General features: G+C 35.1%; 1 protein-coding gene across 8 annotated transcripts in view; it reads right to left on the bottom strand.

Moving 5' to 3' along the window:
- Positions 1-12,180, bottom strand: part of sema3ab (sema domain, immunoglobulin domain (Ig), short basic domain, secreted, (semaphorin) 3Ab) — a 166,572-nt gene that overhangs the window by 15,878 nt on the left and 138,514 nt on the right. For all 8 annotated transcript variants that reach the window (XR_012393569.1, XR_012393568.1, XM_073928845.1 and 5 more), the window contains 8 exon segments: positions 11,705-11,824; positions 10,396-10,486; positions 7,411-7,530; positions 5,715-5,857; positions 1,632-1,746; positions 1,483-1,552; positions 1,192-1,336; positions 868-1,087 (listed from right to left, as the gene is read on the bottom strand). Coding sequence is in view for 6 of the 8 variants with exons in the window: in XM_073928845.1 (XP_073784946.1) it covers positions 868-1,087; positions 1,192-1,336; positions 1,483-1,552; positions 1,632-1,746; positions 5,715-5,857; positions 7,411-7,530; positions 10,396-10,486; positions 11,705-11,824 (1,024 nt within the window). In the remaining 2 variants the exon portion in view is untranslated.

The raw sequence follows: 12,180 nt of genomic DNA, 5'->3' as shown, positions 1-12,180 counted from the left end.
TTAGTGAGAGGCTTGATGAACCAATATTACAGAAGACCAGTCAGAGAGTGATTGTGGATAGCCATGCCTCTGTTTTCAAAAGTGTGTGTTTTGGTTCATCGATATTGAAACAGTACACTAGCATTTACAAACAAAATGGGGTATTTAGCATTTTCAAAATGCTTTGTTTTTTTAATGTATTTTTAAACAAATAAAGTGGTGTAAAAGGTGCCTAATATTAGTAGTTGGAAATTTTCAGTAGTAAGGAAATTTTCACAGCATGTCTGATAATATTTTTTCTTCTGGAGAAAGTCTTATTTGTTTTATTTTAGCTAGAATAAAAGCAGGTATTATTTAAATAAAAAAAAAACATTTTAAAGACAAAATTATTAGCCCCTTTGAGCAATTTTTTTTCAGTAGTCTACAGAACAAACCATCGTTATACAATAACTTGCCTAATTACCCTAACCTGCCAAGCTAACCTAATTAACCTAGTTAAGCCTTTAAATGATACTTTAAGCTGTTTAGAAGTGTCTTGAAAAATATCTAGTAAAATATTATTTACTGTCATTATGGCAAAGATAAAATAAATCAGTTCATATGAATCATTATTAAAACTATTATGTTTAGAAATGTGTTGAAAATATCTTCTCCCCGTTAAAAATAAACCAGGGAAAAAATAATCAGGGGGCTATTCATTCAGGTGAGCTGATAATTCTGACTTCAACTGCATATATTTACTTTCTTAAATAAATTAACACAAAGATAGACTAAAGAAATCTGCAGAAAACTGTGTGGGCCTAATTATAATCAACAGAACATCTAAAGGGGACCACCAAAATAAACTATTTAAAGCACAGCGTCACCAAAAAACATTATTCAACTCACCGGTGCCGATAAACATGACATCATACTGGCCATCCTCTGCTTCAACCCTGTCCACTACTATCTGAGTGAACTGGTAATCCACATCAGTTTTGATTATGATTGGACGGTTGTTGATAGGAAACACTGGGTTGTACATGGCTGGATGGCTTCTGGCAAACGTGATGACATCATCAGGAAAGTCCTTTGTTGATTCAAAACCATCAAATGTTTTGCTGGGACACTGTTCAGATTCGGGAGAACATGTTAGGATACAAGCAGACCTTTCACTTTGATTTGAGCCATAAAAAAGGTATGATGTACATTAGCTCTGAATGGCCATCTTACCGTGCCAGGTCTTGGATATGGTACTCGACTCAGAAATGGTACCCATTGGTAATTGGGTCCATCACGGTGGGCATATGGGCCCAAAAACACTCTCCTGATATCTGCCATACTGTACATGCAGACCGCAGAACCCTTAAAAATATTACTGCAAACAGAGAAACAACAATTACCAACTGCTTCACAGGTTCATCTTTAGGGACCTAAAACACAATTATCATGCTCTGAATAGAAGATAACAGAATATGCAGTTATATAACAGTATACTGTGGTGTAAATTGGATGTTTTATTACCTGGATGTTGTAAATACAGCATAGATAATGGGGTTTTTAGGATCCTTAGAGCTCATGAGAAACACGTCCTCTGGAAATGATCAGAGTGAGGTGCTGTAAGTTGTCAACCAAACATGTTAAACAAGTAAAACATTGTTTTTCATACTTACGCAGTTCATCAAAGTGTGTATCGATGCCGTTGAGGCCAGGAACTGAGCAGACTAAACGGGCCTTCAGAAAGGTGGTCCATTTGTTCACCAAACTCCTGTGGCCTCCAAAATCATTCTGTCAAATACAAACCAGAAATGATTTACTTTTGTTTCTGTTATGTAGTGTTTACTTCACATTTACTTCAAATAAGTTGATGTGTCTGAAAGAAAATCATTAACACTACATAACATCATATACTGTTTTAGACAGTTTAAACTTCTAAAGACTCATAATCTTTATTATAAGATTTTCACATCTTTCGACCAGTCTTTTAAGACAGTTTGCAAACTTGTTTGCAACATTTTATCTGCTAATAATCATAAACAATGTCATTACATCAATCTGCTGAGGCGTTTACATAGTTGAAAATAAACAGCCAGACAGCCTTGTGCATAACAATGCATAATGAAGAGGAGCAAGAACAAAACGACTCATTTTTGGCAGCCTGGTTGTAATAAAAGCTGTTTTTGGACTAACAGGGACGTTTTGCATTGTAAAACTTGTTTTAATAGACCTCATACATAACAAAAGATCAAGGAAAAGTTGATTTCACAAATCACAAACAGATTCAAGCTGTGGTCACACTGCACTTTTCTCCCTATAGACTTCAATGCAATCTTATGCGCAGTTTCGCAGTTTGTTGTGTTGCAAAGTTCAAGCTTGGTGAATTCTGACCTGCAAAGTTGCATCACTTGACTGTATGAGACCAATCAAAAAATCGAAACATGACCTCTCTGGGGGGCGACGCAGTGGCACAGTGGGTAGCACGTGGGTAGCCTCACAGCAAGAAGGTAGCTGGGTCTGTGTGGAGTTTGCATGTTCTCCCTGCATTCGCGTGGGTTTCCTCATGGGTACTCCGGTTTCCCCCATAGTCCAAAGACATGCGGTGCAGGTGAATTAGGTAGGCTAAATTGTCCGTAGTGTATGAGTGTGTGTGTGTATGTGTGGATGTTTCCCAGAGATGGGTTGCGGCTGGAAGGGCATCTGCTGTGTAAAAACTTGCTGGATAAGTTGGCGGTTCATTCCGCTGTGGCGACCCCAGATTAATAAAGGGACTAAGCCGACAACAAAATGAATGAATGAATGACCTGTCTGGACAGAAAGGACCAATCGCTCGCTTTTTCTAAATGTCTAATCATCTTGTTTAATTCCGCCCCTTTTCACAGCGCCATGCTACAGAATTTCGCAAACTAAAACTCTAGTGTGACCGCAGCTTTCCTATGTTAAAGTTCTATATCATTACATACAGCCTTTATTAACAGACAATTAGTACTGATAACTGATCGGTTTAGATAGGCGTGTGTATACACACCTGTCTGCAATCTAGCTTTACACCAAAACCTGGCATGGAAACGCATGAGCAATATAAACAGTCCCACTTTTGCTGTGGATTGATCAGCTCTAATTAGCAGGGCTGGAAAAATGTATTGCATAAACGAAACGCACACTCTGCATAATGAGACAATTGTCTGCGCCGGTGCAGGGAGGATTCCAGTCATACCGGAATACCGAGCGCTCTGTAATTGAGAACACCTTTCTAGCTGTAGACTAGCACTTGAGCTGAGCCAAAGAGTCTGCCAGAGTCTCACATTTTCTCCACAGAGGAGTCTTTGTTCTCTCGGCTGATGGCTTCTGTGACATTTTAGGCATCTCTTAAGTTGACTATGTGACTTTGTTTACATGGACGACAGTAATCTAATTATTTACAATTATCTAAATAAGCCAATGAGTAAGTTTACACAAAGACCAATACTCCAATTTAAATACAATTAAGACAATACTCTGATTAAATGTCTACTATGTAAACACTGACTACGTTTACATGGACATCAGTAATCAAATTATTTGCCTTAATCTGAATAAGACAATAATATGATTAAGGTGTTTACATGAGTTGCTTTTTTAATGCTCCTTTCAGGATCTCGTTTCACATGTTACAGCATATAATACACGTTTCCTCTGGAGCATGCTATATGGGAAAAAAAAAACCTCCGCATTTCTTGATGCAGGTCTCTGTGGTCCTTTACTGACTCAGTAGGTACAGATAATAGTGTCAAACAGCCGTGTGTGTTTAGACTATCCTGTCGCAAAACGCTACACATTGATAATAGTTTGATAACGGTGTTTACATGTCTGTACTGCACTTCAGTAATGCCACTAAAATTGAATTACTCCACATGTCTTGTGTATTTCTCCACATTTAATTCAATTTATGTTTAATTCGATTATGACCTTAATTGGATTGAATTAATCAAAAATTGCTGTTAACATGCAATTTAACAGACTTTTAATCAGAGTATTGTCTTAATTGTATTAAAATCGGATGAAACAATGATCCCTATTTGCCCATCTCATTTGCCATATTTGTGAAATAGTATATATTATTGTTTATACAGTATTTAGCAACACTATATATAAAAAATATATTGATGATGATGTCCGAGAAGACGTTACAGTTTTTTTTTCAGTTGTTTACACACATTTTTGAAAACCTGGCTCTTTTTTTCAAAATGTAATCACAATTATTTAAAGACCACACTCAAATTGCAGAATTCCTAGATTGTTTACAAAACATACAAACTTATAGACATATTTGTGAAAATGCTAGTAGTTTTCATTTAACCAACACAGTCCTCAATGATTAGACACTATTGCAGACAGTTTCACACTGCTGTGATAAATAAAAAACACATTTGTAAAAAAAAAACTAATTTTAGGAAATAACATGTGCTAGATTTTTGGGCAGACATTGTTGTGTAAGGGATCATATCAATGACAAAACAAAACCAACAACATTCTTCATGATTACTTTGAGATATAGGGAGAATATATACAAATAGGCCTACTATAAACTTATCAAGCACTGCACAACACTGATGCTGCAGACTCAATATTTCAAGAATTTATTTCAACTCAAGAAATTCAGTATTTCTGCTGAGATTTGGTTGAATTCTTGCAGTGATTGCAGGATTGCAGTGTCCGTCCATGGTTGACAACATGGTCAATAAGTGTTGCAGAGATTTCTTGAGTCAAATTTGGTCCTCGTCTTCTTTGTTCAAGTTCTATCAACTCTTCAAATCCTTCCCTACATCTTCCTTTACCTAGGCCTCTTCCTCTACATCCTTCTTCTCCTCTTTGAGCTCCCCCTCTCATTCTCACTCTTCTTCTAGCTCCTTCTATTTTTGATGAATACAGGTGTACTCACCTGCTGCCTTTTATAGCACACATGAGTGCTGCGTTTTCAAATTAGCACATGTGTGCTTCCACACCTTGTGGATGTGTTTATCCAATTTATTCATTAGCGTGGTCATTGGCAATCCGGGGCTTTGTAATGACAAGGAAGTAACCTCACAATCCTTATCTGTTTTTAAGGTGTCGAACTGTGTGTAGAGTTTTACAAATCCCTGTGTGTAATGTTTTGCAAAAAAAGTTAAGCAGACATTGGGCCCCATCACACACCCGGCGCAATGTGGCGCAAGGCGTGACGCAATTGTTGTTTGCTAGTTTTAGCTCGGCGCAAGAGTCGTTTTAACGTTTTGCACCACGCTGTTTAAATAGCAAATGCGTTTGCGCTCATATGTGCCCCCATAGGCGTTCTGATCTAAAAAAGGGAGGCGTGTTGAGTTGCATTGCTGGCGCGTTGCTATTTTGAGAAACTAGTCTGTTCAATAGACCAGAACAAAGTCAGTCTAAAGTCCAGCGCAGAGCATATTAGTTGTGCGCCTCGCTTACACACTGCTTAATACACACAAGATGTAGAGCAATACGCAAATATCTTTACATATGAAAAAGAATTTAAATATTACTTTATTCAATCCCATTGTCTATATAATCAATTTAAATTATGTAAATAAATAAATTAATTAAAAAAGCAGCAATAATTTGCACCCTCTCATGGTAGGTGCACACAGTGTGTACGGCCATATGGCTGCAGGCGCCACTGCCTCCACCAAGCATTTTTTTAATGTGATATTCCAAAATGTGCTTGAGAATAGGTTGATGGAACTCTAGTGATGTTATGCGTGTTTGTCGAGTCTCTGTACCTTACACAGCTGTCCAATTCGGGCATGTGTGGCTTTGCTGATTTGCTCTCCATCAATGGCGTTTTCGCGGAAGAACAGATAAATCTTGTCATCTTCAGAGTTGTCGCTCTCTGGGATGAGATGGACGCTGACAAATCTAGGATCTGGACGCACAACAAAACAAATGAAATAAAACACATAAAAATCTAAGCTTGTTTTTTATAGATGTTTGGGGTGAAAGAAAACACATACTTTACAACTCACCATCACTGTAGCACAAGCTCACAATGACCTATACACACAATGGTCTCTTTACCACACACATGCATGCTTGTATGACACAAAACATGTTCACTGGAGCCAGAGGCTTTTATTTTCTTTTTTAATGGCTAATTCAGTTAACAGAAAGAGAAGTATGAGGAAATGACGAAATTTACTATTTATATAATCCGAATTCCATCACACACAGACACACACACACACACACACACACACACACACACACACACACACACAATCAAAGGTGATATCTGATAGCTTCTTCAACGGAGATTAAAAATCCCATTCCTCTATCCTTTGTTCTTTACCATTTTTATATAGGAAATATAATCGATATATAACCATAAGCTATATGTTTATCATCATTTTGGCTTGAAATGAAATAATTGTATTTTATATTGTGTCTTTTTCCATTGGTAGCAATTTCATGTTTCATTTATTTTATGGACCTGATTCTCACATATAAAACAGTAATTCAATTATTAAATTAAATGGTTAGAAGGCACATCACTTTAAATCACACTGTGATATAAATAGACACATTTTGAGACACATAATCATAATTAAGAGGCATAAAGACACAAATATCATTTACACTGATCTCTTAAAATGATTATTTATTAATGTTTTTATTGTATTTTATAATATCATACTTCATCTTACTTAACTATGTCTGTTTTTATTTGATTTACTATGTTTACACACTTTTGTTTTTACTCTATATTAAATATTGCAATGCCGATTCATTCCTCTGTGGCGACCCCTGATAAATAAGGAACTAAGCTGAAGCAAAATGTATGAATGAATAAATTTTCCCATATTTTTTTTTTTAAAGTACAGAAATGCGGTCATCAAATTATATATACAGTTGCAATCAGAATTATTAACCCCCCTGAATTATTATCCCCCTGTTTATTTATCCCCAATTTCTGTTTAACTGAGAACAGATTTTTTCAACACATTTATAAACATAGTAGCTTTAATAACTCAATTCTAATAACTGAATTATTTTATCTTTGCCATGATGACAGTAAATAATATTTGACTAGATATTTTTCAAGACACTTCAATACAGCTTAAAGTGACATGTAAAGGCTTAACTAGTTTAATTAGGTTAACTAGGCAGGTTAGGGTAAGTAGGCAAGCTATAGTATAATGGTGGTTTGTTCTGCAGACTATCTAAAAAATTAATCGCTTAAAAGGGCTAATAATTTTGTCCTTAAAATGATGTTTAAAAAATTATTATTATTTTTTTTTTATTCTAGCTAAAATAAAACAAATAAGACTTTCTCCAGCAAAAAACAAATTATCAGACATAATGTTTGAAAAATATTTAAAAAAGAAAAAAAAATGCAAAGGGGGGCTAATAATTCTGACTTCAACTGTGTGTGTATATATCTTTTTGAAATTAAATCATATATATATAAATGTGTCTTACCGTTGAGCCATCTGGAGTCGTGCTGCTCCGTCCTGATGGGATGGTGTTTTCCTAAAGTTCGGAAAATGGCAAAGTCCCGGCCCATGAAGTCAGCTGATGTCCCAGCATACAGTTCCCCATCTGAAGATCAAAAACACGTGTTCACTAGGGTAATTGTGCGCTAAACATGGATGAGTAAAGCATAGGTTAATAAAAGGAAATGGTGTCTTGGTTGAATAAACTTGTGTAAAAGTGACACAGATTTCATAAAATACATCGCTGGTGTCCCAAAAATACTGTATGTGTGTTATTTCAACTCAAAGTTCCTCACAAAGTTGCCCTTAGTTAGTGGAGACATTTATGTAGTTGTTGTGTAGTAAAAATTATTAAAATAATCTAGTAGCATGTTACTGCTCTATTCTGATGATCTGACCATAAAAATAAACCTTACGCTATTAGTAAAATAATCTTTCCAGAAAACATAAATAGTTTGACTATACGATCCATAATGTTTTTATGAATTTTGCTGATGGTGAGGATTTTCAGGATAAACCTGAACAACATTAGCTCAATTTAGCCACACAACATATTAACAAGTACAGTTGAAGTCAGAATTATTAGCCCCCTTCAAAATTTTTTCTTCTTTTTTAAAATATTTCCCAAATGATGTTTAACAGAGCAAGGAAATTTTCACAGTATGTCTGATAATATTTTTTTTCTGGAGAGTTTTATTTGTTTTATTTCGGCTCGAATAAAAGCAGTTTTTAATTTGTTAAAATAATTTTAGGGACAAAATTATTAGCCCCTTTAAGATAATTTTTTTTTTATTGATAACCTACAGAACAAACCACTGTTATACAATAACTTGCCTAATTACACTAACCTACCTAGTTAACCTAATTAACCTAGTTAAGCCTTTAAATGTGACTTTAAGCTGTATAGAAGTGTCTTGAAAAATATCTAGTAAAATATTATTTACTGTCATCATGGAAAAGATGAAATACATCAGTTATTAGAAATGAGTTATTAAAACTATTATGTTTAGAAATGTGTTGAAAAAAAATCTTCTCTCCGTTAAAAAGAAATTGGGGAAAAAATAAACAAGCGGTCTAATAATTCAGGGGGGCTAATAATTCTGACTTCAACTGTACATCCATAAAGGAATTTTGGAAACATTCAGAAAATATTTAGTAATTAGATTTTTGATTTCTTTTTTGCCCAAATACAGTATAGAAATCTTTGTTAACATTCTTCAGCACATTTCCTAAAAATATTTAAATTCAACCACAAAGTCCACTACGGTGGACAAAACATTTGTATTATTATTATTTTTTCTGACACAGACTGTAAAAATAGTAAAAAAAGAAATGATGTACTACTGCAGTGGAACTATAGATGAAAACATGCAGATTAAAAGGGAAAACTACTTTATAATAATAATAAAATCCCCTTCCTACATCACAAGGGGAGCAAAATCTAAATGGGTAATTTTTCCACATGCTTCCAGAAAAAAGGTTATTAAAATAAGGTTACAGGATTGTCTTTTTTCCACATTGTGTGGGTTGGTGGATCCATCGAAGACCCAATTATAGCACTTAAACATGGAAAAAGTCAGATTTTCACGATATGTCCCCTTTACCAGCGGCTCATGTGAGGACTCAAAGAGGTGTGACAGTCAACAGGCTCTGGTAATTTCACGCTCGGGGACGGCGTGAGCGAGTTTGGTCGTGAGTGACCTTTAATCTGAGCTGAGAGATTTAACAGTACAACGCTCTGCAGGTGGAGCACAGTCTGCGCTGGTCATCCTCCATCAGACACCATTAATCAAGGGTGTCGAGTTCCCATTCAGAACACATGAACCAGAGAAAAACAGACACACAGACAAAAACAGTTCTGTTTCATTCTCTCTAACTAACTATATATAACCAACTATAGTTGAATTCATTCATCAGAGTGCCAAATAAACCTGCTGGGTAAACACAACACAACTGATACTGATGATGAGTTGGATGTAACATTTTATAGTTATAATAGGTTAATTATTATGATTACTATTTCCATTTTCTTTTTAGATTTAAATTGGGTCACTGGTTGCTGGTTTTTACTCTATACTTTTACTCACTTTCCATTTGTTCAAAACTGTTCTCCTTTTATTCCTTCTGTTGAACATTATCACGATCACCAGCAATCTAATCCATGCAGATCACTGGAGAACCAGACTTCTGTCTATCAACTCGACTACAAATACTATCATGCACCTCAAACACACACCAGTTACTGATTGCCCTGATTACTCACAGCTGAAAGCTCATGTTTAAGTGCTTACCTGTAGCATTACAAATAGTTTTCCTGCTTGCTTGCTTGCTTGTTTTTTGTGCTGTGTTTCGAGAACCTCGCTTTGTTTATTCATTTTTGCTGTTAGCTGCCTGGAACTGTCTCTTCGCCTGTGACTCGACTACTCTTTTGGATTGCTTTGTATGTACCTGTGATTGACCATTGCCTGACTGATTATTCTTGTAAATAAAGACGCTGCATTTGAGTCCTAAACTCCGTTACCAGAACTGTTACAAAAGACTAAGCAAAGTGTAAGTGTGAGTCAGATGTATATAAAGTCATAACAGGTAATTATGAGCTTCCAGCTGTGAGTAATCAGTGAAATCAGGAACTGGTGTGTGTGAGGTGCATGACAGTATTTGTAGTTCAGTTCATTGACAAAAGTGTAGTTTTTCAGTGATCTGCAAGGACTAGATCGCTGGTGATCGTGACTAACACAAAAAAAAGATGTTTTCACGGATGTAAAATTCTTGATTTGCAAAGTATGTCAATTGGTACCGGTTTCATGTGGATCAAGTAAAAAAATATAAAAAAATAAATGATATAAAAATGAAAAATAAATAAAAATAAAATAAATGAAATAAAACTAAATAATAAAATAACATTTAAAATGTTAAAATTAAATAAATCATTAAAAAGAGAAAGAGCAATTTATTTGACTAGCTAAATTACCGATCAGCATGGATGCCGTCTGCAGTTTGGGGTCATACGGGCTTTTTCCACGGCCGTTCTCAAAACTCGACCCAAGCCGAAAGGTGTTGTCCTGCACAGAAACAAGCACAGAATCATCTCAGATCATCCCTGAAAATGCCCTACAATGCTGATCAATTATTTAAATTCATAAAAGCTTATGAATTCATATTTAAAGCTTATAAAATGCTTATTTCTTCAGTCTAATGTAAGAAAACATCCAAGATATATATATTCTAAAGTTGTTGTATTTATAACAGAAAACCATGTTTATATATAATTTTGCAAATTATATAAAGGTTTGGTAATACTTAAATAATACTTGGTAATAGTTTAAGCCACAATTCACACTAATAACTACGGTCTTTTTACCTGTCTATTATTAAGATATAAATAGTTTTTCAGTACTTACGAAAAAAGTATCAAACCCAAATTAGTAGTTTAGTTTAGTTGTATTAATAGTCTTAGTTAATGGTTTGTTAATAACACTTTCAAGAGTTCACACTTACACACTGTCCCAGGGGAGAACCCTGAGCTTGGAGATAATTGAGCCCAGGGCTCCCGCCTGGTCAATAAGCATATAACTGAGTCAGAGATCAGGAAGGTCTCGAGAGCTCCCCCTAGTAAAAGAAGGAAAAGGAGGAGGTGGGGTGGAAGGGGTGGTTCTTCCAAAAGGAAAATGAGGCAGTAGGGTGAAATTAGTCTATTTTATTATAGGCTTGGATCAAGCTGATTGGATTATAGCTGAACATGGATGAGAGACCTGCCATGATCAATTATATCACACGCTCCTCTCGAAACAATTTTGTAAAACTTCACCTATTTTAAATTATAATAAAGCATTACCAAAACCTTTTATTTACAATAAATAAATACACTAAAAATGTAATAATAATAATAATAATAATAATAATAATAATAATAAATAAAATAATAATAAATTAATCAAGAAGTTTGAAACAATTCATCCAATGTTCGTAATTATGTTCAAGAAATGTATGCAAACAAGTGCAATTTTAATAAAATATAGCCTCATTTGCATATTAAAACATTACCTTTTAGAAAATTACAAATGCTGTAATACTTTAATTGTTTTTTTTAATTCTTAAAGCAATTAAAAAAAACATTTAAAATCAATTTTCCCAGTGCAGAATATGAATAAAGAGGATTCCAGCACTACTTGGTATAAAGGAGATAAATATATTGAGAAGAAAATGTAACATTCATTTATAGTATCAACTAGGCCAAAGCCTCTACATATTTAATAATGTGACAGAAAAACTGCTTTCACCTCTGAGCGTTTGCCCACTTCCACATGTGCACAGACGGGATGGAAGGCTCCGGTCCCGCACGCATACAGGTGCGTCTGATTAAATGGCTGCAGGACCTTTATGAAGTTCGCACACTCCTTCTGCAGAGGCACACAAACACTGACATTAATACTGATTTCACCAACAGAAAACTTCCAAAACAACCCTTTGAACTTGACAGGGAGAAAAGCAAACTAAGTCTGTGGAGTGTTTCTATTTCTTGATTCACAGTCGTCATTGGCTTCTCAGATAAATAAACACAGCCCATCTGTGTCAACAAATGCTGACAGACACGGCTTATCACTAACACACACACGCAGGCACACACACATGCACTCATGCACACGCACACACACACACACACACACCATATGATTACAAGTATTTCTGAAGGATCATGTGACCATAAATTAAAATAAAATACTACATAAAACAAAACTAAATAAAATAAAAAAGC

This window comes from Danio rerio, chromosome 18 (genome assembly GCF_049306965.1).
Source record: "Danio rerio strain Tuebingen ecotype United States chromosome 18, GRCz12tu, whole genome shotgun sequence".
Lineage (NCBI taxonomy): Eukaryota > Metazoa > Chordata > Actinopteri > Cypriniformes > Danionidae > Danio > Danio rerio.
This window is presented reverse-complemented; position numbering and strand designations above follow the sequence as displayed.